Source organism: Scleropages formosus, chromosome 10 (assembly GCF_900964775.1).
Source record: "Scleropages formosus chromosome 10, fSclFor1.1, whole genome shotgun sequence".
Lineage (NCBI taxonomy): Eukaryota > Metazoa > Chordata > Actinopteri > Osteoglossiformes > Osteoglossidae > Scleropages > Scleropages formosus.
This window is the reverse complement of record NC_041815.1, coordinates 26,243,255-26,269,997: the sequence shown is the minus strand read 5'-3', so window position 1 is coordinate 26,269,997 and position 26,743 is coordinate 26,243,255. Positions and strand designations below refer to the sequence as shown.

At 47.8% G+C, this 26,743-nt stretch overlaps 1 protein-coding gene across 2 annotated transcripts; it reads left to right on the top strand.

The window, feature by feature from the left end:
- Positions 1 to 88: 88 nt before the first annotated feature.
- unc119a1 (unc-119 lipid binding chaperone a1) lies at positions 89 to 25,104 on the top strand. Of its 2 annotated transcripts, XM_018748450.2 has the most exons (5): positions 89 to 750; positions 20,237 to 20,350; positions 20,488 to 20,587; positions 21,872 to 22,044; positions 23,540 to 25,104. In XM_018748450.2, the coding sequence occupies exons 1-5, from the start codon at positions 447 to 449 to the stop codon at positions 23,650 to 23,652; spliced, it is 804 nt and encodes a 267-aa protein (XP_018603966.2). In that variant the 5' UTR covers positions 89 to 446; the 3' UTR covers positions 23,653 to 25,104. The 2 variants fall into 2 exon arrangements, with proteins under 2 accessions (XP_018603966.2, XP_029111522.1); XM_029255689.1 differs by lacking the exon at positions 23,540 to 25,104 and having other exon boundaries at positions 21,872 to 22,277.
- The last annotated feature ends 1,639 nt before the right edge of the window (positions 25,105 to 26,743 follow it).

Genomic DNA, 26,743 nt, shown 5'->3' with positions numbered 1-26,743 from the left:
TTTTACTGTCAGCAAAGTTACATCTCCCAGTTGGCCATTCAAAGCATCGCTTTGTTCAATGCGCCAGGTGTTCGGTCTGGGGGGGGGCGCGGGGGGGGGCATATACAGGTGCAATAACCGGGGGCCCGAAAAACGCGATCGGCGGCGCGCCGTTAAACACTCCACGGCCCCCCCCTTCCCCCGCGCGTGAACTTCAGCGTGCGCACGCGTGTGTGCATGTCTGTGTGTGTGTGTGTGTGTTCATGTGTGCGCGTGCGGTCCGCCTCTGCTGTCACTCGCCGGTGGAGCGCCGCCGTGCCAGCGCCGGACCAGAAGGAGACCATCGAAAGAACAGGGGATTTGGATTAAATACTCAAAGAGCACGCGGCTGAGCCTTTCCTCTGGGGGGGGGAAACGGTTCTGTGTCTTTGCTGGACCGGGCGGGGGGGAGGAGGGACGGAGGGAGGATGAGCTATTCTTGCGCCAGTGGAGAGGCTGTGTGCGATCGCCAGGACGCGTCCGAAAGCTCCTCCGCCAAGGCAGCGTGCGGCACGATCGGCAGCGCGCGCAGCCCGGACCGCGGCGCCACGAGCCACAGCCCCCCCGGCAGCCCCGCCGAGACCACCACCCCCGAGCCGCCGGCAACCATGAAGGTGAAGAAGGGCTGCAGCTCGTCCGAGGCGGGGGTGCCGGTCACCACGGAGGAGGAACTGCTGAGGAAAGCTGTCGTCACCCCCGAGGATGTGCTGGGGCTGCAGAAGATCACCAAGAGTAAGTTGCGAGATGCCATGGAGATGCGCGGCAAAGAGGAAGAGCACGAGTGCGGAGTGCGGAGTGCGGAGCAGCGATGCTCCCCTCCGACGCGACGGTCCAGGCTTGGCTTCGCGGGTCCGTGGTGGTTCCCTGATGCCACGGTCCGCGGAGGCAGGTTTGGAGGGTCCGTGATGGTCCAGGTCTCTGTGATCCCACATGCCATGGACCATGATGGGTTCTGGTCCACGCCACGGTGATGCTCTCCACTCCAGTGCTCCACGATCGATTGTCAATGTGCTCCCATAGCTGAGGGTCCATCCGTCGACGTCCGGGTTCGAGCAGTCCGCGGTGATGTGCCACCCACGTTCCACGAAGGGTCCTGAACGTTTCTCCCCCAGCTCCTCTTCGCCTCCGATGAAGCCTCGACCGCGAAGACACCGTTTTCCCCGCTAGGCTAGTATGATGGTCCGTTGCCGCGGTCGCCTTCTTCTTAACTTGTATCGCTTTCCCGGCGCCGGTTACATCGTAGCTCCATCATCCGTCCTCCCCCCGTGAATATTGAGCGCGCCGATGGTGTTACTGTTAGCTGATGATGTTTCATACGGTCCGCTGTCATGCTTTGCTCTTTGGAGGAACCTTCGAGAGGGATCTGCTGCGCTGCACATCTCCATCAACGTGGTCGTGCGTCTCCGCGATCTTCCACAGAGGGCAGAGCAAGTGCTTCGGGTTTCTGAGCCCTGCCTGCGTGCGTGGAACAACTTCACCTGTTCCTCCATTCGTTCGCATTTATTTATTCTCTCTCGTGCCATATGATAATAGACGAAAGTGCGCATATTTCTCAAATATTACTCTCTGGAGTCCTGATCACCTCGGCGATTTTGGGGTTACGAGCCGAGACACCGCTATTTCTGTTTAGATTTCCGTGCAAAATGAAATCATATCTCAGTCATTTTGTTTTTTATATCCAGATTATTTGGGGGGTTTCATTTTTAGAGGTTTATAGATATTATATCGTGACTTATGAATCATGCCAGGGCTCTCTAACACTGTGTCCATTAGCTGATGATGAGGGCTTTTTTTTCATGGGAATTTCTAATGCTGCTTAGGGGAAACATGTATTAATAACCTTTTGCAATGAGCGGATGGCAAAGCCTCACAGTTTTTATGTATAATTAATTTTCATCCAAAGCATCGGTGCTTTACAAACAAAGCAGCCCTTCCACTAATAACCATCCAGATTAAATTAAAGAAAATGCTAAAATTTGAGGTCACACAACTGAGAGCGATGGCCGATGTGTAAGGATGTAAACGTCAGGGAATTTCTCAAAATCTTAAGCATCTGGTAGATAAGAGCTGGAAAGAAACACACACACAGGTTGATGTTGGTCCTGATAAGTGAGGATGCGAAGCATGTGTGCTGCGCGTGTTTGTGTTCGAAACAGCCAGTCTAAGAGCAGAATATCTGTAAATGAAACAATACTGAGCCATGTTTAAACCCCCTGCTTAAGAGACTTATGCGTAATCAGGTAACAGGTGGTTAGATTTACTCAGACCAAGAGTAGTATTTAAAGACTTAAACAGTAGGTGTGACATACTATGCAGATGACTTCTTATTAGCCTGAGTAGAATATACTGTTTTTAATGCCTTACATTGCAGCTTTTTTTTTGCATATTTTCATATAACCAGCATTCTTCTGAAATGTAATTTACAGTGTAAAGCTTGCTTCAATTATTTACCCATTTACACGGGTAATTTTTACTGGAGTAATTCAGGGAAGGGAGGCGCAGTGGTGCAACGAGTTTGGCCGGGTCCTGCTCTCTGGCGGGTCTGGGGTTCGAGTACCGCTTGGGGTGCCCTGCGGTGCACTGGCGTCCCGTCCTGGGTGTGTCCCCTCCCCCTCCAGCCCTGTGCCCTGTGTTGCTGGGTTAGGCTCTGGTTTGCCGTGACCCCGCCTGGGACAAGCAGCTTCAGATGGTGTGTGTGTGTGTGTGTGTGTAATTCAGGGTAAGCACCTTGCTCAAGGGCAATACAGCAGGAGGTGGGATTCACACCTGCAACCTCTGAGTCTAAAAGCAGCCGCTCCAACCATTCCATTACTAGTTGCCCTTTGGTCACGACTGTTTCGTTAACATAAATCCAGTTTGTCATTAAGAACTTTGTAATTTGTCATGGTTTCATTTCCGTTACAGCTGGGCTTTTTAACTGGGATCCATGGGCCCCATGGGGTTCTGTAGATGGGCCTCAAGTGGTCTGTGAAGCACAGACTTGCTTTGAAAATAACATCTACTAAATAAAAGTTAAAAAATTAGATAAAAAATTACTATGCTATTAGTATCCCTGACATAATAGTGTGTGAAAGTAATCAAATTGCAGGGAAATACACACACACACACACACACACACACACACACATTTTCAGAACCGCTTGTCCCATACGGGGTCACGGGGAACCGGAGCCAACCCGGTAACACAGGGCGTAAGGCCGGAGGGGGAGGGGACACACCCAGGACGGGACGCCAGTCCGTCGCAAGGCACCCCAAGCGGGACTCGAACCACAGACCCACGGAAGAGCAGGACCCAGTCCAACCCACTGCGCCACCGCACCCCCCTGGTGCAGGGAAATATATTCAGTGAAATATATTTTCTGCACATTTATGGACATTTTTCGAGTGGGGTTCCTTAGCTTCGAACAGACTTTTAAAGGGGTTTCTGGCTTAGAAAAGGTTAGGAACCTCTGCTTTAGGAAATCTTAGCCTGCTCTCGACAAGGCTGCGTGTCGGTATTTACCCCTGTACCACGTGGTATTGCACACACGTTATCGGAACGCATGTTGTAAAGCGTTTTTTCAGCCCAGTTTGCCTTGACTGGAAAGGACAGGCACTCTCCACCTGGACCAGCATTAGGAAAAAACACAAGATCCATTTGTCTGCGTTTGTTTTATTACTCCCTTCCAGAAACTGAGCTCATTCTCAAACATTTTCATTTGCCCAGAACAACAACAATCTGCTGATACTGTTTGCTTGGGTGGCAGTATGAACGGGGATGGATCACTCATGATTATCCCAATCAAGACTCTAAATTATTCCAAACTCAAGATTATATGATGCGGAAAATGAGTTTGTGGCCACGATCTGGTAATAATCGGACTCAACCGGTCCTCCAGAGAAACACCTGCTCTGCGTTCACCTCGTTCGTTGGCCTTTGCCCCGTTTATTTATATGACAGATGGTGATTATTAGCGACTGTGTTTATTGACATTGTCAGTAAGGCATCTCAGGAGTGAGGAACAACATATTTTGACATAACCAGGACAATATCCGCTATACCTGCACAAGACCAAAAGGAATTAACATTTGCACAACTTACAGTGATGGAAATCCCTTTGATACTATTAAATGCAATATAATACATGATACAAGATTGGCTTTGCTAATAAAAATATCCAGACATACATAGACTGGTGATGCGAGGGTCTTTATTTTCAAGACCCGTTACTATTTTGTATACGGCTTGGCCACACGGACACATCATAGGCGCCGAAGTGGACAACGGCAGATGAAAGCTTTGGGCCGCGATGCTCTGCTTTGATGGGTAATAGCCACACTGCCCTGGATACAGTTTCATTTCCAGACCACCTTTTCATACAGCATCCCATAAAATCGTTTGAAAGGCATCTACCGAACGCATGTTCGGACGTGACGTTAAGAGCCATGAATCGAGGGGCTCACCTGATGGCCAGGGGACCCCAGTGGTGTATGAATGAGGGGCTCAGGGGGGTGTGATTTGAAAGTTTACCTGTGGAAGAGCGCATGTGAAACGCAGGAAGGTCATATGAGTGTAGGCTGGGCCATGTGATGCGCTCGTCTAAGGAGAGCGACAGAAGCCAGATATAGAAAGCAAATTAAAGAGCAGCAGGGCTCAATCAGATTATATATTCTTCCGTGACCTCAGCACAGGTCAGTTCCGCTGTCGACCCGACAGGCATGAAAGTGCGCTCTTGTTCTTTGCTCAATAAAATGTATGAACATTTCCAATTATGGGGATAATAGTTGTTTTTGTGCTTATAGTTCAAGATGTAGAGGAAGGAGAACCAGCAGGATTGCTACTCGGTGGAACTAAGCAGAGATTCGGCAGTCAGCCTCATTCACCCGGTGGGGGGATGGAGCTTCAGGCTGTCCCTCCAAAATAGATGGAGAGTAATTGATTTCAAAATTACATGCCCGATTAGGCCGGGCATTTTTATTTTTCATCAGTGATATACATGTCAGAGACCGTCTGCAAGAACCGAGACGGTTGTGTGTGTGTAGGGCGGGGGGGCGTGGTGGGGGTGGCAGACTGCTGCTCCTGATTGTTTCTGAATGTTTCTGGCTGAGAGCTCCTGGTTCATGTCTGTGCGGCTTGCGTTGCTCAGCAAAAACCCCCAGATTTATTTCCTGTCGCTATGGGAGCCTCACCGTGGTTACCCACCAGGAGTCCCTTGGGCTCACGACTTCCCGTTTGTAGCGCCATGGTAACCGTCTCCCTCTCCAGGTGAGTGGCTCCTCTTGGTCGAGACGTCCCAGGTATTGATGTCCTCCGATGCCGACATTAGAGGGCAGCTCACCTGTTTTCAGGTAGCATAGCGGTTAGAGCCATAGGCTCCTACTCAGTGGACTCTAGTTTAAGTCCAAATTTCCTGCTGTAGTGCCATAGAGCAAGGAATGTATACGAATGGGTGAATCAATGTAAATAGCTTAGCATGCAAATCTTGCATTGTGTATTTCTTTAAAGTGTCACAAAAATGAATAAATATTGACTTTCCCTGGCACTGCCAACAGTGCTGTGCTCACACAAGTGTTATCAGCCTCGCTGGTGGCGCCATCACTGCGATTCACCATTAGGACCAGGGAGTGGCATCCGAAAGTCAGTCCCTACGCCTTAGATGACGCACCTTTAGCAGCTGCCGCAGGTGCACAGGTCTGTAATGCGTGGATGTAGTGAAGGAAGCGTCCTCAAGCAATGCTACACGTCGTCATTACTTGACAGGTTGGTTTTCTTCACCTGGGAGGGTGGAGTTTCCAGGTATAATGAGTATAAGTATGAGTATAATAGCATCTCTTAACCTTCCTGGATGGCCTGTGATGCCGTAACCCTGCACTATCTGTCTCCGGTTGACCCTCACACACCAGTGTGAAGTCTTGAGTGCATCTACACCCGAACTTGCCCCGCGATACTGTTCCCCTCCCGGGCGAACGTCATCTTCCAAATACCTGTCCTCATGGTATCATACCGGCTTTAAATAGCCATCTCGGGCGTATCGGTCCATGTACAGTGTTTACTGGACCGGTTCTTTACAGTTTTCTCTTTAGACCCTGGACCAGCCAGGGCAGCATGTCAATGCCCATCTTTTCGAATCAAATTCTTTAATATCTAAGACAGATCACTCATTGATCTGTTAAAAGTGAAGTGGATAAAGAGTTTATACCAAGCTGTCCGATCAAAGCATATTTCTTTTATGAATGTCATTAGAGGGGATTTCTTTGTATGAGAATTGATTTGAGTCCTTAAGGCAGATGCCGCTGCTCTTTTACAGAGTCACTGTATTTAGGGATGTCTTTATCGTTCGATATCATTAAATGCTGCACAGGGCTGGATTTGAGCTTTCAGAGCGACTCAAAATTTCTTCGTCCTTTACCCTCCCATGTTAAGGAATTGAAAAAGGACGAAAAGATCTTTTCCAATTTCCATGCAATACTTTCATTTCACTTATTAATTCTTAACTCATTTCATTCCTTTCTGCAAGAAAAAAAAAAATTCAATCAATCCTCGGGGCACATTAATTAAGGAACTAGAAGTTACTTAAGAAAGCCTCAACTTGGTTTGCCAGTGTTAACATAATATTAGATAACTACTGGCTTCGTTTAAATGACGCGGATGTTGCGTGAAATTTTTTCAGCCACATCGATCAATCGAGTAATAAAAACTAAATCTGGCAATATTCAAGGGCAACATCTCTATAAATAGAATTAAACTGAAAGATTTCAGTTTATACCGAATTATGCACAGAAATAAAAAGCTGGACTCGTCATGGGAAGTAATGTTCACATCTTATTTTGAGTATAGTGACGCAAAAAAATGAATTCATGGGGAAATCAATAATGTATTACTCGCCACTCTAACGAGTTGGAATATGAGGGCGATTTATTCATTTGGACGGGTATAAAACTGCCCCTTGTCACTGGCTTCCCTTCTGGCTTCTCCTGTAAGAAGGAATAATCTCTTTTGTGACAGTCCTTTTTCCTGCAACGGGGGCGTCTGCAAACGGAAGGACACCTTTCCTCCGAAGTCCCGCACTTCCTGCCGAGCCGTTGTGTCGGCGAGCCCGTGTCGTTCGGGACGGGAATTGCGCCAAGTGAGCGATGTGTGTTCTGCGATGCAGGAGTCAGACATTAGATAAAAAAGGGGGTCTTGTCACTCCCACACACAGGCGCAGGGTGTAGGAGTAAAAAAAAGGCTGCTTTTCTGTATTCTGCTCATATGGCACATCGAGCGCCAGAGGAGGCGCCTCGCGGTACATTAATGGATGTTTTACCCGGCAGGAAGCCGCCGTCCCATTGTGGCCCGCGGCTCCGCCGCTCCCCGCTTTGCCCTGTGTCCAAAACACAGAAAACCTCTCTTCATTCTTTTTTCTATTTTCCGTCTGTGCCCACGGTCTGATGAGCAAGTGGAGTGTGACTGCAGCCCGCCACCCCCCGCCACCCACTCTGCCCCCACTCCACCCCGATGACACAGATCTGCTTCCGCAGAGTCCTGAACTGGATCGCGGAGGGGTGACATGGAGCCCTATGGAACCTCTTTCTTCCGTTGCAGTTTTGGCACGGAGTTGAAAATCCCGGTTGTGCGGAGTCTTGGTTGCACAGCAAGACCCTGTGGTTCCTGTTGCACGTCACCAGCTGTGGCCTGCAGCGGAGATCCTCTCGAAGCGCAACGTCCATGACGGAGAATACAGTAGATGCATTAGGGGCATCGTGTCTGTGATTGACAAATTGATACTTTATGGATGCAATGACTTTAAGATGGAACTGATGCATTGTGGGTACTCTGTCTGTGAAAGCATTAAGACCTTTATAGATATCATGTCTACAACAGCGAAAAGATGCATTTTGGACATCACATCAGTGATAGCAAACGGATACATTTCCGTGATGCTTTTCTCCAAAGCAACATACAACACTAAACTACTTACAGTCATTTACCCATTTCTACAGTAGGGTACTTTTTACTGGAGCAGTTTAAGGGAAGCGTACTGCTCAAGTGTACTACAGGTGTAGGCTGGATTCAAAACCTGCAACCTTTGGGTCCAAAGGCAGCAGCAAGCACGACACTGCAGATGCCTTCTGACACTTTATGGATATCATGAATGAGAGGGCACAGATGCATTATGGTATTGTTTTGATGAGGGCAAATAGATGCATTGTGGGTGTCGCACACACACATGCGCACACACTGTCCCAAGTGGGGTTGAAGCGAACCGGAGCATCACCCGGCAACACAGGGCACAAGGCTGGAGAGGGAGGGGACACACCCAGGACAGGACGCCAGTCCATCACAAGGCACCCCAAGCAGGAGTGGAACCCCAGACCCACCAGAAAGCAGGACCCAGCCAGGGCCACTGCACCACCCCACCCCCTTGGTGTCATACAGCATGCAGTAACTCTGGGTGGAGAGTGTTTTTCAATGTTTCAGGCTACAGTCTGGGTTCACTATGCACACGGGAAGTTATAGGCTGTCACTAGGTGCGATACACACGCCTACGCTGAACCGCTCCGTCTGTCTTGACAGAAGGGAAGCCGGGAGCCCACCGTGAGGAGTTTGTCCCATTCCACATGCACATTATTCACGGCCCCTGGTTGACAGGTCCCCCTGTGGATATTTACCACTCATCGGGAGTAAGGAGGTCTGCAGGAACAGTTGCAAAAGGAAAGAGAGACCCCACTTTCTCCTACCCAACACACACGCAGCAGGTCATCACCAGTAACAAGGGGTTCCAGACCCACACAGCTTACAGAGGGCAACAAGCACTCAAACTCACTTGATATATGTAAGTGATAGCTGCCAGTTGCTGTTTAAGCTCTGGTTTTAGATTTAAGATGACATTTTTGGGGTGCCTTTTTACGTCCAACCGGTTTCTAAACAGTTCATGCAGCTCCTCAGTCAACCAAAGTGGAGAGAAAACCAAAAGTCCATATTTGAATATCTACCTCCTGGCTAATCTCGTGCATTATTGTCTAAAAATGGGCAGCCGGTTTTGCTGAATGCCCTAATCAGCCAATGGAAAGGCACTGAACTTGACGCAAGATTCCTGATTTTGCGAGACCCATGAGCAGTGAAAGCAAAATCACCGCGGTCCAGTCCATGGTAATGAGCACACTCCTTAGGGGAGCTCCAGAGTGTGTGTCACTGTGATGGAGAGCGGTGGAGTGTGTGCGTGTCGGTGTGTATGATAACGAAGGCATTGTCTGTCTGTGACTGAGAAAGAATCTCAGGTTTGAACCCTGCATCCTTCTGTGGTACTCTTTTACTATGGTACTGTACTTACCCTGAATTAATACAGTAAAAATAACCCTTCCGTATATATGAGTGAAGCCCTGTAATTAGCTTAAAATTGCGAGTTGCTTTGGAAAAAAGCATCAGCTAAATTAATGAATGTAAATGTGAAGATTGACAGCTTCTGCGTGGGGGGGGCGGTGCGGTAAGAAAGGTACACTTCCCGCTCCATGGAACAAGGCTGATCCCACACTGTGACTCAAAGAGGAGCTGCTGGGGGCTCCGCGGGGGCAGCGTGCTGGGAGCGTCCTGCGAGCGGCGTCCTGCCGCAGTGAGATCTTGCCACACGCATCACCAGGTGTGTGCCCCCCCACCCCCCAAGTCCGGACGCATCCCCACAGCCCCTGACATTTGAGGGACGTTAACAGGCAAATGTCACGCTGCAGAACGACAGAAGCATAATGCGTTGATCTGTTGAAAGCCATCCTGGATTTCGCCGATACGAAGCGTCTCTTGTATAACATCATCGGGATTAGAGGGGGGTGAAAGCGAGTGTCCTAGAATGGTATTAAAAGACACGTTGCTAAGTGACAGTGCTAAACGGAGCGGAGCGAGACGGCTCTCGGGCTCTGAGGGCAAACCACGCAGGCTTTCTTAGAGGGGTATCGTCCCCTGGAGCCCAAATCTAACCATCCTTCTAGGGCCTGAGAAGAGGTCAGAAGGGCTTCCAGGGCTGTGGAAACATGATGACTCCTCCTACCTGCTCACGTACACCTGCATTTACACCAAAGACCAGGGCGGTAGGGTAACAGGGCAAGCAGGTGGCACTGTCGTTCGAGCAGTCTTCCTCCGCTCAAAGGACCCAGGTTTGAAGTCCTGCTGAACTTACCCTGAAGTAATGCAGTAAAAATCATACAGCCGTGTAAATAACAGTAAGTAGTTTAGTACACAAAACGAACACAATGAGTTGCTTTGGAGCAAAGAGTAAACACATTAATAGGGGTGATGATAATAACTATGCATAGCCTGTTGGTTAATGTTACTGTCTTTAGATCAGAAGGTTGTAGGTTCAAATCCCCTCCAGCTGTAATGCACTGGTACTTGGTACTGGTCCTCTGAAATTACCATGCTGTCTAAATGGGTGAATAATTGTAAGTTGCTAAGGAGGTAAAGCATCAGCTAAAAGGATGAATCTAAATAAAAATAGCCTGTAGTGCATTTCATCTGTTGTTACACAGTTTCCAGCGTTTACCTGTTATCTTTCATCATGTCTTTTCCCTTTCAAATCAAGCCAGAAAACCTGATTCCGTTCCATTCAATTCATTCATTTGATTCTTGAGCTGAAGAGAATAATCTGGAACTGATTGGATGCACAGTACATCAGGGGTCCTTTTCTGCATTTCGAGGGCAAAGCAGCATTCATAATACTTTTTAAGAACCTCCACACCTGAAGCCTCCCGCGAATGCATTCCATCTTGCGGGAAACAGGAAGAAATTTCGAAGGAATTTTCGGAGGCGCTCACAACAGCGAACCGGCAAGCACAGAATTTGCATAATTTTCCATGTGAAAGACATCACCGCTGAATTGTCTGCAGGTGCTTAGAAATCCGCTTCTTCAATTAAACGTGCGCGACGTGTCACCGGAGACTTTACGTGCATGAAGACGCAGCTTCGTTTTCCCTCTTTTCCTGCGTAATATAACATGTTAGCGTTCGCCTCCACATTCGCATGCATTCATTAAGGGGATGCTTTCCAAAGCAACGAACATCTCATAGACACACATCGACACATTTACAACACTTGATACACAGGATGTCGTTGGGAAAAGACACCGCAGAGCCATTCACGATTACGAGAGTTAGGGTGCCTTCACACATGACCTGGGACCCTGAACCTGGGACCCAGACTAGAGGAGAAAATTCAATATCAGGGAGATACTGGGCCAAGAGACATCTCTTAGTCCAGATCTATTGCATGATAGCAGCTGTACATCTGTCACATGGCAATAAGGATTATTCTACACAGTTGGTCCGCTGTTTACAAACTGTCAAGTGAAGAACGTTTTACTGACTCTAATGTTTTTTTTAGAAGTATTTACTGTTTGGATTGTTATAAAAAGAGCGCCGCCTAACCAGTTCAAATCGTGCGCCAGAACATCACCCGAAAGATCGTGATTGCGAATATTCAAGTGCTGCCTTAAGGTTTTCAAAAGAATGGAGAAGGTGGAAAAGAAATGGAAGGTGAAGAAGTTGTACGTGATCCTCTGACTTTTGCATCTGCCGGTTTTGGGCCGTTAGTGAAATTCTGCCTCTCTGTCATCCTCCACTTCTGTGAAATAACTCCAACTCTGAGTTGATGCACAATTGTTGTCTGTGCCTCAAGGCCACAAGTATAATTATGATTTATTTTTTATTATTGCACTGGTATTTAGTATGGGGGCGGTGGTGGCACAGCAGGCTTGGCCTTTGCCTGCTTTCTGGTGGGTCTGGGGTTCAAATCCTGCTTGGGGTCCCTTGTGGTGGACTGGTGTCCTGTCCTGGGTGTGTTCCCTCCCCGTTCTGCGCTGTGTTGATGGGTTAAGCTCTGGCTCTCCATAACCCTGCTTGGGGCAAGCAGTTATAGCCCTTGTGTGTGTGGTGTTTGCTATAAATGAATGATATGTGATGTGAAAGTTACAAGAAAGGATTGTGGAGCTGCAGGTGAGCACCAACACCCTGGTCTAGCTTTGGGCAGGGCTCCTTTTCGGGTTTTTATTTCCAACATATTATGAATACCCTCGGTAGGGGCATGTGCGCGAAGCATCCTGGCTCACAACAGGTAGAGGCTACCTGCCAGAGCCTCATCTGCAATCTGCTAAATGGAAGAGAAAAACATCCCAGCGCTCTGTTCCCATTCAAAAAACCCCGCTGTTGCCTCCCTCCCCACAGAACCATCTGGGTTGTTGATGGTTATTCATTTAGCAGACATTTTCCCCCAAAGCGACATACAACTCAGAGCAAAGGAAAAGTGCCTTTCGCCACCAGATGAAGAGATATAGATACATGCGATTCTCATAGCCGTCAGTTTGTCCAATACCACCGTTTTTTCTCGCATGCATTACATGACGAGGTCATTACAGAATTGACGAGGAGCCCTTGGCCCATGAAGGGTCACATTCCACTTTACTAAGTTTTTGAGTCATAAAATACTTCTGTTAAACTACACGATACAGAACGTTGCTGCCCAAGTTGTGTTTGACTTAGCAAAGCGCTCGCATGTATCTCCTCTACTTGTCTCTCTGCACTGGCTTCCTACAGCTGCCTGGATCAAATTTAAGACCCTGGTTATGGCCTACAAATGCATCAATAGAACTGCTCCCAGATATCTTGATCATCCACTACACCCCAGTCAGACCACTTCACTCTTCCACATCTGCCCACCTGGTGGTCCCGCGCATGAAAGGTAAAGCACGGAGGTTCTCGGTTCTGGCTCCATCGTGGTGGAGCGACCTCCCCCTTTCACTCAGAACTGCTGAAACTCTGTCCACATTTAAAAAGTGTCTGAAAACTCACCTCTTCTAGACTCACTTTGCCCATCATCTTTTAAGTTCATGTAAGCTGTAAATGTTCATGCACTATAACTTCAAGATGATGCCCAGATAAACCTTTACACAGCAACTCCTGTAACGTAATGTAAATGTTTATATTTATCTCAAAAAAAAAATACTAGTAGGAAGGTGATGAGGAATTGTCGATATTGAGTTTTATGCAGCTGCTCGTGCGATGAACATTGGTTCGTACGGTGGAAAGAAACAAACTAACTGTACTTAAGAATCACACGTCACATGTCTCTCTTTCTCCTAATGTGACGAACACGTTGTATTTTCGATGAGACGTACGTCCCTTTGGAGAAAAGCATCTGCTAAATGAATACATGTAATAAACTATCATCCAATAAACCAAGTCTCAGATCCAGTTACATCACGAGTAAGTAACTGACCAACTGTATGCTAACTGATTGCTCTCGACTCACATTTCTGTGGGCAGTTTTATAGTGTACGTTAAACTGCTCATTCTAAGCAAATAAAAATTTGACGATCAGACTAGAAAGATGGTATAGTAAGTGCGAAGGCCTTTTTACTTAAGTGAGCATGTATATCTGCATATTTATGTGTGTGTGTACAGTATATGTGAGTATATGCATATGTCTGTATATAATTCTTTTTTGGTAAGGGTTGGACTTTATTTTGTTAGTCCCAAGTGGGTTGGCATGGAGACGGTGTTTGTTTAAAGGTTGTATTTATTTGGTTTGTTAATTGTTCACTGTAAACCGTGAACAAAGAAAATTTACAAAAAACTAATGGCAAAAAAATGTCCAGTCGGAAAACAGCCGGTTATTTATTCATTGAGCACAGCTTATCTCAGCCAGGTAGCTTATGATTATTTTAATTTTTGTGTAGCTTTGCATGTTCCTCCCAGTCTTCATTGTACGACTTCCATTAGTATTCACAGATGAGTGTGTCAGCGAGCACACTTACCGGATGACAGGAAAAGTCATGAGCACTAATTAAAATTGTGAAGGACAAATTGCAATTTGACAGTCATAATTCTTATTCAAATTTTGCTGGGTTTTAAAGATGATTTTCTGAAAATTCATTGAACCATACATACCCTTAGCATGGTTTATGAGCATAAAGTGTTAATGAAAACTGTTTGTGAACTGAAACCTCATCAACTGGGATCCAAAAATGATTGTTAATGTATGAGGGTGGCTCAAAAGGTCTTCACAATGTTCTGACTTCTTCGTCAGCATTATTGTGGACGATTTTTTACTTACCTCGTAAATTGGAAAGAATGTACTGTAATGTCGATCTCGGGGCAGTTTGGATGATCTGATGATGCTTACACTTTTTTGTACTTCTCTTTGTCGTGAAGGAGCATGACCTTTGTGTCATAATTTACACTGGTAGAAATTGGTCAAAAATCAAAACTCAGGTAATTGCATTTGCTCACAACTGTGAATTCTCATAAAGCTGGTTATTTTTTCATTGAGCAGATGCTTTCCTCCAGAGTGGCTTAGAATGTTGAGTTATATGTAATCGCTTACTTATTGATACAGCTGGGTAATACAGCGAAAGGGAGGGGATTTGAAACACTAACCTTTGGACCTAAAGACAGGAGGCATAATCAGTATAGTGGCGACACCCCTACGGGTGTTTGAGTTACATGTATTTATTTCCTAATTGAATTCGTCCAGTTATTACCTTTAAGATAATGGAGTGAATTCAGCAATCTGTTAGATATAAGCAATTTTTACCTGGGTACAATTCTAAGTATTGAATGCAATGATTTGCATAAATGAGGTATTAACTTCTAAACAAACAAACATGATTTTAAGAAAGCAGCAATAAACCAGCTGATGACAAGCATGTTTGCTAAAGAAGGAATAATAAATTAACAGTATAAGGCCTGTACTTAGTCTAGACTGGCTGTTCCTTTCATGTCTCGCTACGGTTTGGCCAGATGGCGAAGTTCATTAACAAGATTAACATATTCACGGGGGGAATGTTGCTCGCTGGCGCAGCAGCCTCATAGCAACCAGCAGAGAGTCAGGTTTTCCCAAAACAAACGGCGGATCTGCTTTCGCCCCGGCGCTGTTCACACTCCGCCGTGTCGAACCGCTTCCAGCGGTGGCCCTCGCTGAACTGCGGTGACCTTTCTTCTCTTTCTGAAAGTTGCAGACCGACACAGTTCCGTGGTTTGCCGTGGCGTGGGGGGGCTTTTTCGTACCGAGGGCTGATGCTAAACGACGCTTAGCACCGTATTTCCTGCCGGATAGGAGGCCTGGGGCTTTTTTAACCCTTTATGTGACATTTGCTTAGCTTGGCTTAGAGTACAAACCTAACACTGCTGAGCTGCTTTGGAGAAAAGCGTAAAATGCATAATAATAATAATTTACACTGAGATGTACGTCGCTTTGCAGAAAAGCATCTACTAAATGAATACACACACACACACACACACACACACACACACACACACACACACATTCTCTGAACTGCTTGTCCCAGTCAGGGTTGCAGGGAGCCAGAACCTAACCTGGCAAGGCAGGAGGGGACACACCTAGGACAGGACGCCAGTCTGTCGCAAGGTACCCCTAGCAGGACTTGAACCCCAGACCCCCCGGAGAGCAGGACCCGGTCCAACCCACTGCACCACCACACACACACAGTCAGAACCACTTGTCACACACGGGGTCACGGAGCCAACCCGGTAACAGTGCGTAAGGCCAGAGGGGGAAGGGACACACCAAGGACAGGACACCAGTCCATCACAAGGCACCCCAAGCAGGACTCGAACCCCAGACCCACCGGAGAGCAGGACCGCGGTCCAACCCACTGCGCCACCGCACCCCCCTTAAATGAATACATGTAAATGTAAATGTAACGATGCAGTGGGATCCTTAAACAACACCTTGAAGTGTTTCTCTCTTGAAGGACATAGAGGTAACAGAGTGGTTTGGTCTAGCACCTTTGTGCATGGAGGTTCTAGGTTCAAATCCCATCTCCTCCTCTAGTAGCCTTGAGTAAGGTACTTACCCTGAATTTTCTCAGTAGAAGTTACTGAGCTGTATAAATGGGTAAATCAGTATAAGCTGCATTGAGGGAAAAGCATTAGCTCAATGGAATAAATATAATGTAAATGTCCAACAAAGAAGCGGAGTGTTGCAGGCATGTTCCTGCTTCACACACTCGGGGCAGATGCAGCGCAGAAGCGAGCGTGGCTTTCCCTGCATGTCTGGCCGGGGAAAGCAGAATAGCAATAAGCTGCTGGAAGCTGATTACCCTTCATGCGTGACAGCACTCTATGCCGTCTGGTCACTGGCCGTTGGCACCAGACGTTGCCCCTGGCAGCCTTGATGCCAGTTGTTTGCTGTGTCTAGCGAACTGCAAGAGGACTATTTTGAGAAGTGCCCCCCAGACTGCAGTGAGATACCCAGAATGTCCCCACCCAGACATGACATCAGAGCCAAACCCCGAGCCACATGCCAGCAGGTGCCAACTGAACAACAAGCAAGGCCCCCACGGGGGGCAGTTATCATGCATATAGCCTACTGGATGTGTCTGTGCCAGGGCGAGGATTGGGTTGTAGGACAGGCGGAGTCGAGCTGTCGCGCGAGGACAGCCTCCTTTCGCGTCAAAGGGCCCCTCTGTGGACCCCTTACAAAGGCCTGATGAAGCACATCGGGGAGCGCAGGAGCCGTCCCGCCAGGCCCAGTTAGCATCACTGCTACTTAGCCAGCAGGGCCGAAAAGTGTGCGCATAGAACGACTGTAGCGCCGGCGACTTGTTTGTATACGTTAGGGCACGTCGGCATAAACGCCCAATTTCCTGCTGCTGCACTAAAAATCGGGCCCTATCTGTGTTCTACTGCTCTACCGCAGCAAATAGAATTTCCGCTTTTCTGCTTGACTAGCTGGCTATGCAGCTATACCTTGTGAACTAAACATGTACTTGTAGCGTTCAAATATTGTAGTAAATATAAAGTAGGTGAGGCCGACGTGACTCGCACCACCAGTTTTGTGGCTTGAGAAGTAAGGGAGGGTGCGGAAGTGGTGCACCATCGTGTTCTTCTGTGCGTGCGTTCGGGCTGCGGAAGGCAACCCACACGAACACGGCGAGAACATGCAAACCCTGGCCGGAGTGAGCTGAATTCAAATCCATGTTCGAACCCCTGGCCCAAGCGCTGTGAGGCACCAGTGCTCCCTGTGCCTCTTTGTACCGTGTAAATACTGTAAAAATCCGAGTAAAACCATTCGCAGCAGGATTTTACCCACATGCGGTAACTGTGCTCAGGGATAGGTCACGGAGCAGCTGAGCCCTTGTCCTCCAACACTGGTCTCCCAGCAGCCACTGCTCCCAGAAGCTTTCGTCCCATGACTCCCTGTCCTTCCCCTTTCATTATCTAAGAGACAGCGCAGGGATTAAAAGGGCGCCTGGGCCCTCGCTGTCTGCGCAGCAAATCGCCGGCGGCCACGCTAGACTCACCGCGACCGGATTGCCGCACCACGCTCCTGCAGGAGAACATTACGTACGTGCCCTTAGCTAACCTACATTTCCACATCCTTTGGGTGCAAAGGAAGCCACCATAATTTCACACAGGTCTTCCTACCGAAGGGGGTGCGGTGGTGCGGTGGTGTGGTGGCACAGCAGGTTTGGCTGGATCATGCTCTATGTTGGGTCTGGGGTTCGAGCCTCACTTGGGGTGCCTTGTGATGGACCGGCATCCAGTCCTGGATGTGTCCCTGCCTTCTCCAGCCTTACACCCTGTGTTGCCGGGTTAGGCTTGGGCTTGCCACGACCCCACTTGAGACAAGCGGTTTCAGAGTGTGTGTGTCTTCTCATCCCAGAAGGAGAGACCCATGGAGATGTGTTTTCTTTCTATGCATACCTCGCTGGGTCTCTCAAAGGGATAAGGAAAATGATGAGGGTTAGAAATCAATTTGCATTAGGTAGTTCTTAGGAAACAAGAAGTGCTTTGAAAAAAAACAAGGCGAAGCCTTCAAAGAAGAGCGGTCGAAGCACATTACAGCAGCGGTTGCGTAAGCTGCTTATATCTGCTGCTGTAGAAGCCCAGCGAGGTAAAGGAAAGGGCAGGGGCGACGTACCGTGGAAGGACTCGCAAACCAGCTTTGTCCACATTCGCTCGATGCGATCAGATTAATCGGCTGCGTTCACACGTGGCTCCCTGGAAGCCTTTCCACTGGATCTCAACCAGTATGATGAAATGCATTCCCACTAAATCAACAGCTGGTAATTGCAAATAATTAATAGTTATAAAAATGTTACAGGACTATGAGGTCGGTAGGGATGTGCATAAATGCTTCTGGTCCAGCACTCTTCCGATGCTACGTAGCACTGTGGCGCGGTGAGGAAGAGCTTGGTTAAGCTAAGGTAGGCTAAGCTAGGCTCAGCTAGTCCAGGTTAAAGGCACCAAGACAGGCCAGAGACGGGCAGTTTGGCTCATATGGCTGCTTCCCCTGTAGGTGGAGGAATATTGTGGTCTGCCACAGTTCAATCATGGGCACTGCAGTAGTACTGGGGTACCTATCCCCCAGTTTTTCGCCCGGCCAGGGCGTTGCCCTTTGAGACTGGCTGAGAGAGGCCCATCAAACCATTCTACTAAATCCCCTTAACCGCTCCCAGTCAGTCCTCGAGGCTTGAAGCAATTTAAGCCTCTCTGGCGTAATCCAGCCATAAGGACGGAAAGGATGTGGGGGGCGGGGGGGTCACCAGGGCTGCATAGACTTTCCTTCAGCCTCGTGGAGGCGTGGTACTCTGGCCCGGACATGGATTGCTCCTGCAAAGTAACGCAGATGCTCTCCACTCCACTCCGCCATCGCACTGCATTTCTGAGCAAAATGCCATTACGGCAACACGGTTCTTAACTGAAAGCCGGGGCGTGTTAATCAGCCCGATCTCACTAGGTGGAAGACCAGACATTGCGGTTTGTAAAAATAGCTCTGTGGGTGTGCATCTGCCGAGCTCGAGTGATTGCAGCTTTCTGTTCGACGTGCACTCGCGGGCCCACACGCACACATCGCATTCGGCACGCACACCCGTGGTTACGGAGCTCACGCAAACATGCACTGTCAAATCTCATCCAACTATAAAAACGCAGGTACCTTTCCCCATTGCTACCAGCTTTCGTTGATCTGAGGCATGTGTCCAAGGTGACTTATAATGTTAGGTTTGAGTACAAAGCTACTTACAATTATTTGTACATTATTAGATTTGGGTTATTTTTACTGGAGCAATCCAGGGTAAGTAGAGTACCTTCAGGGCTGGCAGTTTTGCATGGCCCTAGGCAACAGTCAATCTGGCACCCTTGAGAGTTCTCTCTCTAAATTCATAAATTTACACCTACATATGTATGTATGTATATGACAAACATTAGTTTACATTTACATTTATTAATTTAGCTGATGCTTTTCACCGAAGCGGGGGGTGTGGTGGTGCAGCGGGTTTGGCTGGGGCCTCCCGTGTGGTGGGTCTGGGGATCGAGTCCTGGTGGGGGTGCCCTGCGGTGGACTGGCGTCCCGTCCGAGGCGCGTCCTCCGCGTTGCCGGGTTAGGTTCCGGCTCACCTCAAGTGCTTGTAGACGTTGTGTCCGTTTTCTCCAAAGCGACGTACATCTCCTAGAAAATACAATGTGCATATTAAATTAGCAGAAAGAGAGATATAGATTCAGATGCATGATTCTTAAGTACAGTTAGTTTCTTTCCACCATATGAATCAATGTTCATCACACGAGTAGCTGCATAAAACTTTATCTGAATATCGACGATTTTAGAGATAGATACATACAGTTCATGAAGAAGGACAAATAAAATTTGAATTCATAAAGAAGTTTTTTTTAATTTACTCACGATAAGACGTACGCGAACATTATATCTGCGCAGAACACAAATTTATACTTAACGGCTGAAAACAATCTGTAACCGAAAACTAATTTTCAAGACCGTATTGGTTAAAGGAACAAACAGATAGAAACTATTTATGTTACAGTTTGTTTCATAGAAAGACAGTTCGAAGACCCAAGGCGGTGATGCGTCGTACCACGTTTACATCATGCATATGGCGGCAGATCTTCAGTTTTCTAACAAAACTTTTTGTATTCACAAAAGTTTTTTATTGATTTTTTCCAAGATTGCAGTCTTTTTTTCCTGATTTCAGTACCAACATTTGGTACCCCTAGTTGAATGCCTAGCGTTGCCTAATTAGAAAACCAACCCTGAGTACCTTAATCAAGGGTACTATGGAACGAGTGGGATTGAACCCAGTAACCTTCAAACTGCAAGGTAGCGACCCCAACCACTACCCCACACTACGCGTTGGCCTCGTGGTTAAATGAAGATGTGCCTTTTCCGAGTTCTCAGGTGTTGCCGGATCTAACTTTCCTGTTCATTCACCCACCTGTCGTTCTGTCTGATTCCCAGATTACCTGTGCGGCCCAGAAGAGAACGTCCACAACATCGACTTCACGAGGTTTAAGATCAGGGACATGGAGACGGGCACGGTGCTGTTTGAAATCACTAAACCCCCATCTGCGGGTGAGTGATGGCCCTTACTCCGGGGTCCCTGGAACTGTCCCTGAAGCCCTGAGGGGCCACATGTACTGTGCATAGGTGCTGAATGTTACATTCCAGTGGCTGTCAATGGATGGATCGTGGTTGTCCGTGTCTCGTAGAGAGAGTGGGGGAGAAAAGGGACTTGGACCCCAATGCGGGACGCTTTGTGCGATACCAGTTCACCCCTGCCTTCCTGCGGCTGCGTCAGGTCGGAGCCACGTAAGTGAAAACGGGCGTGAGGGGCAATGCGCCCTACGTATGTATGCCAGCCGTTAGCCACGGAACTGCTGTAGCATGTCTACCCATTCCAGAACAATCTACACGCCTTCTGTCCCAAATCTGGAGGCTGGTGGCCCCCTAGATAGTCTGTAAGCAGTCATTCACCTTCATCAGGTGTTATGACAAGGGTTACTGCCATCCAGACAAAGCACCAGCTCCAAATTACCATTAGTGTTGCAGCTGGTCTTTTTCAGGCATTTCCAGGTTCTTTGGAGTTTCAATAATGAGACACAAACAAGCTTAAAAAATGGTTTATTGCAGTTCGGCAGAGTCTCCCCAGATGTTACCCTGATGCATACGGCTGCCTGGCCGCAGTCTCTCCACCATGCTTATATATGCCCCCCCCCACCTTATCTACTGGAGGTCCTAAAAGGCTAAAGCAGACCTTCCAGGAGTCTCCTAAGCGCAGAAGCCTGGCATTCCAGAAATATCCACAACAGACGAAGGAAAGGGAGGATGTGCAAGTAAGATGTAATGGAGCAAAAATAAAAAACATAAACAAATAGCGTACAGCTAATACTATAATAAAGAAGAAATAATAATGAAACTGCAAAGTCTGTGCATTACAAAACAGAAAGAATTATGACGGTTTTTTTGGATCTTAGCGAGCCTCCAGAACAGCCATGTAGAAAAAGTAAATAAATCGCATATCTGCTTTTCAACAGTAAATAAATACATCTGAAAACATGCAGAAACTGTGTGCGTGTGCGCAGCTGGGGGGGACTGACTCTGCTGCTCTCATTTCAGATTGCTGACTTGCCAACTATGTAATTATCTCCTCGATCAATCTGCCCCCCCCCCCACCCCCCGCCTCGCCGAAGGCACACAGGCACTGACACGTGCACACGCACGCACACACGTACACATGTAGTACGGTTGTTCACTGCGTCCTCCCGACTCGATGCGCAGCAGATCCTGAACGTGACGATCGTTAAAGCGTGTTAAACTGAAAAGAGGAGACAGATGGACAGGAGGTGTGTGGGTTTCTGGTGACGGCAGAGAGACTGCAGGGGGTGGGGGGGTTGGACTGGTACAGAACTGCCAAGAAGGCAGAACCGGAGGGTGAGAACAAGGTAGCATATTAACTGTGGGCAAGGAGCAATGCATCCTGGGTAGCAGCCAAATTACCGAGACCAAGCAGTCAAGAGTGAGAATGAAGCGGGAAACCGGAAGTGACGATGATCCCCTCTTCATCCTTACCCCCCCCTCCCCCACCCCCCGCAGCGTGGAGTTTACGGTGGGCGACAAGCCCATCAACAACTTCCGCATGATCGAGAGGCACTACTTCCGCGAGCAGCTCCTCAAAAGCTTCGACTTCGAGTTCGGCTTCTGCATCCCCAGCAGCAAGAACACCTGCGAGCACATCTACGAGTTCCCGCCCCTTTCGGAAGAGATCAGTAAGCACCGCGGCCCCCGCGGCCCACCACCGCACGCACCGATCCATGCCCAGGCCGCAGCGCAGCCACACCATATTGTACCTGGATGTATTATCACTGACGGCATGACGATGTACAGTCGGTCCAACAGGTAGCACAGCGGTTAAGGACAAGGACTCACACCCCGGGAGAATACACACCGCAGGAATGGTACATGTAAATGTCAGAGCTGAACATGTCAAGGAAGTAAAATACAGTAACACACACTGTCTGAAACCGCTCGTCCCATACGGGGTCGCGGGGAGCCGGAGCCTAACCCGGCAACACAAGGCAAAAGTCTGGAGGGGGAGGGGACACACCCAGGACGGGACGCCAGTCTGTCACAAGGCACCCCAAGCGGGACTCGAACCCCAGACCCACTGGAGAGCAACCCACCGCACCCCCAATACAGTAACAATGGAAAAAAAATACTGTACTGTAAATACTATGAAACATCACACATACATATCATCTGAAACCACTTGTCCCATACGGGGCCGCAGGGAGCCGGAGTCTAACCTGGCAACACAGGGCGTAGGGCTGGAGGGGGGAGGGGACACAGCCAGGACAGGACACCAGTCCATCACAAGGCACCCCAAGCGGGACTCGAGCCCCAGACCCACCGGAGAGCAGGACCCGGTCAAACCCACTGCGCCACCGTGACCCTCTGCTATGAAACATGCAGCTGAATAAATGGGGAAATTTGCAAGTTGCTTTGGAAAAAGACACCGGTTAAACAGCAAAACAACAGTAATAACAGAAAGTGCTATTAGGTCCTTGCAGCTTTGGGTTTTTCACTGTTGATGTTTTAGAAGGAGATACAAGTGGTCCTCGAGTTTTGACATATGTGACTAATGATGACCCGGACTTACGATGGCCATCCTATTAACGTTATTATATTATTTTTGAGGCCCAGCGTTTGGTTGTAATGTCTAATGACGACCGCTGTACCATACTGCGATCTGCCGTACCGTACCACAGGCTGGCCGCGCTTCCGCCGGACGCCACATTTCTTCCTGTTTGGCTGTCTAACAGAGCGTGCGTTTTGTTTAGGGAACTTTTCATTTACGATTCCCTCCAAGCTATTTTTCATTTAAAATGGCACGTAAGTGCAAAAATGACTATTAATTATTTATTAATAAATACTGCGCAGTATTACCCATGGTATTCATCAGTAATTACCAGTACTGTATTTAATTTTAAAATTACTGCCCTCTATTTACATTATTATTACTGTATATTAGTTGCATTTTAACATGAACATGTGGAATTAGTAGAAAAAAATCGTTATTAGGCAACCGTGCATACCCTTATGATTTACATAATATAAGGAGATTTCTGACTTATGACGGGGTCGTTGGAACGGAGCCCCACTCCAAGCCAAGGACCACCTGTATGTGGAGCAGCCGCAGCACCAGGGGAACGAAAGGGCGATGTACCTGTTCGCTCTTGACACTCTTTCTGTCCTCCCACACAGTGCAAGAGATGATCAAGCACCCGTACGACACGCAGTCGGACAGCTTCTACTTCGTGGACAACAAGTTGGTGATGCACAACAAGGCGGACTACTCGTACAGCGGGGGTCCCTAGGGTCTGTGAAGGGTGGGGGTCGGGGGCAGGGGGTGGGCTACTGTGAAGGGACAGGCCGACCTCGTTGAGAAGGGGACGCTTGAGCAAACTGCACTGCATAGGATTTGTGTTGACGCCCACCGAGCCCTATATCGTGCAGGCCCCGGTGCCTCACCATGCCCCCTTAACCATCTTGCTCCACTCCACTGTCATCATCCTCCTCCCCCCAGCGACTCCAGCACACCTCAGCCATACCACCTCTTTGGGTCAATGACCTTGGAAGGGATTGTGTTGCTTTATCCTCTTCTCTGCTTCCAGTATAGGACCCCCCCCCCCCACCCTACCCCACCCCCTCTCATTTCGACCCCGTTGTTAAGGTGCAGCAGGAACCCTCCCTCTAGCACACCTCCTCATGGTTCTCCAACCCATCACACGCTGCATGCTTAATCACAGCTCTGCAACATTCCAGGTGCCCTGGGGTCTGGCAGTAATGAGGTTCCAAAGATTAAAGCACCACAGAGAATAGCACATGTCCCCAAGGTAGACACATGTCAAAAAATTAAACTGATAAACACATAAAGAATTACATGGCTCTTGGAGCACGTTCGAGAACGGCTCGGTGCACCACACCGTTCGGTTAATTGCTTTTTCTAGGCGCCGCTTGTCAACAGACGCCAACCACTGTGGTGTGTTACAGGTCATGGGGTCACACCCTGGATTTAAGAAGGCGAGCCACTGCGTACACATGGGTGCTTTCACACAGCCGTATAGGTTATTACCACACTGGATCACGGTTATTGCGGTACAGATATTGTACGGTCTTCCCCCACCTTACGAAGGTAATGTCTTAATCAGGTAAATTCTCATAAGTCGAAGATGTAATTGCCATGTGGTAAAAAATTCTTTGCGTTCCAGAATCGCCATCCACTGTGGCAACTGGGGCAACTGGTAGCGTAGCAGTTAGAGCTGCTGCTTTCGAATCCAAAGGTTGCAGGTTCGTGTAAAATATCACCAAAATTCTCTTCAAGTAGACACGATTACTTCAATACTTAACTTTAGTTGCATTAATTACCCTCTAGTGCTGTATTACCCTAATTTGTCTACCTGCACTCGTTCATCTCTTTCATATTTATTATGTACTGTATTCATGGGTTTTCTCTGGATGCCCTTCGTGTGTGTGTGTGAGCTTGTGTGGGTGTTACATTGCTGTATAAATGTGTGAATGATAATAGGGAGTTCAGTGCAATGCGTTTAGGACTATAAGTGGCTAAAGGTATGAGCTTAGTTCTAATTAATATTCATTGTACGTCACTTTGGAAAAAAATAAATGCAAGAAACGCCTTGTAGGTTGAAGAAGGGCTATTAAATGAAACTCCAAGTGTGTGCACGTGTTTGGAAGGGTAGTAACAAGGGACATCTGGTAGTGTAGTAGTTAGAGCTACTCCCTGTGGGTCCAATGGTTGCAGGTTTGATTCCCACCTCTAGCTGTAGTACCCTTGAGCAAGGTACTTACCCTGAAACTGCTCCAGTAACATTACCCAGCTGTATAAATGGGTGAATAATTGTAACCTTAACACTGTAAGGTGCTTTGGAGAAAAGCATCAGCTAAATGAATGAATGTAGTGATGATCCATAACCAATAATTGACCACCATTGTGTGGGGGTTGCCATGGTTGCAGTGTTTGGTGTAACGATCAATGCTGATCAGGGATCACCCATACAGCTGCAGCACCTTGGCAACCACTAGACCTGCTGTAAATACTTTAGACCCCCCCACTGTCACTAAAACCCGAACTTTCTGAAGTTCTTTTGACACTGAGCTGTACCGCGTTTCCATCAAGTGTTGAGGCAGAGTGTCGTTCTCAGTTCTGTTTACTGGGTTTGTCCGCCAACTGATTCTGCGCTCCTCTCAGAGAACCACTTACATGCTCTTATGTCATTCATAAAGTGGCAGAAATTAAAGAGCACTTGCAATGAAGGCCCGCAGAAATGAAAAAACTCTTCTTACTTGACCAGTCTTTTTGCCATGATATCTAGTTAATTACCATATTGAAAGATGGCAGTTAATATTTTATTTTTTCAATACTTTCCGTAAACCTTAATGCGGAAACACGTATAAAATGTCAATGTAATGCAATCAATTAAAAGATAATGCATTATGTTATAAAGTAGAATATGACTGAAAAACTTTAAGTATCCGAAAGATATGAGAAAAAGGTTATAAAACTTAGCAAGACACACTTTGAATTTCAATATGTCCTGCTGAAAAAATTACTTTATGAAAAAACACAGCACTGACCTCCTGCCAAACCAAGTGAGACTGAAGAGGAGCTGTCTACAGTGGGCTGCCAGCTGCTTCTAGAATTTTCTCATCTTCATTAATCCCACTGCAATCCCATCCCAGCATACTCACGTGTTTCTATGCGATACCCATGAAGTTAAGCGCTTTGATGGATCGCATCCAGCACGGTTTCCAAAGCTATGTTCTGCAGTTGACCGAACAGCGAAATCGGACAAACATCGACCAGCCGTCAGCTGATGTTTGATCCACCGTTCTCCTCCTACCTCTGGGACCTGACAGTTCATCGCTTCCTGGTTGTGTCTCCCGATCACGTCCAACTCGTCTGGCAGTAAAACCACACCACTGCAAAGAAGAGCTAGAGCTGTGATGGCAGTGCCGTTTTGCTAAAGATAACGTTCAATAATACTCCAAAGGTAGTATATTTATGTTGTGTGCGTTTGAATGATGATGGGATCCATGTGTATCTGCGTCTGTGTGATATGCATGTCTGTATGAGTGAGTGTGTGTGTGTGTGTGTGTGTGTGTGTGTGTGTGTGTGTGTGTGTGTGTGTGTGTGTGCAGCTGTAGGAGGCATTTCTAGACAAATAGCACAAAGCTCAGTAGGCCCACAGAACAGAAGGACGGAGCGCTGATGCAGAGGTTCCTCCGATTCCCCCATTAGATGAGCCTCCTATCCTCACTGTCCCCACTGTCCAGTTGGCTCAAGTGGAATCCATAGTGGAATGATGTCCTCCTTCCATTATTGCTCTTAAAACAAACCTGCAAGAGGGGAGGTGTGCGTGTCTGAGTATGGGACTTTCGGAGTGGTGC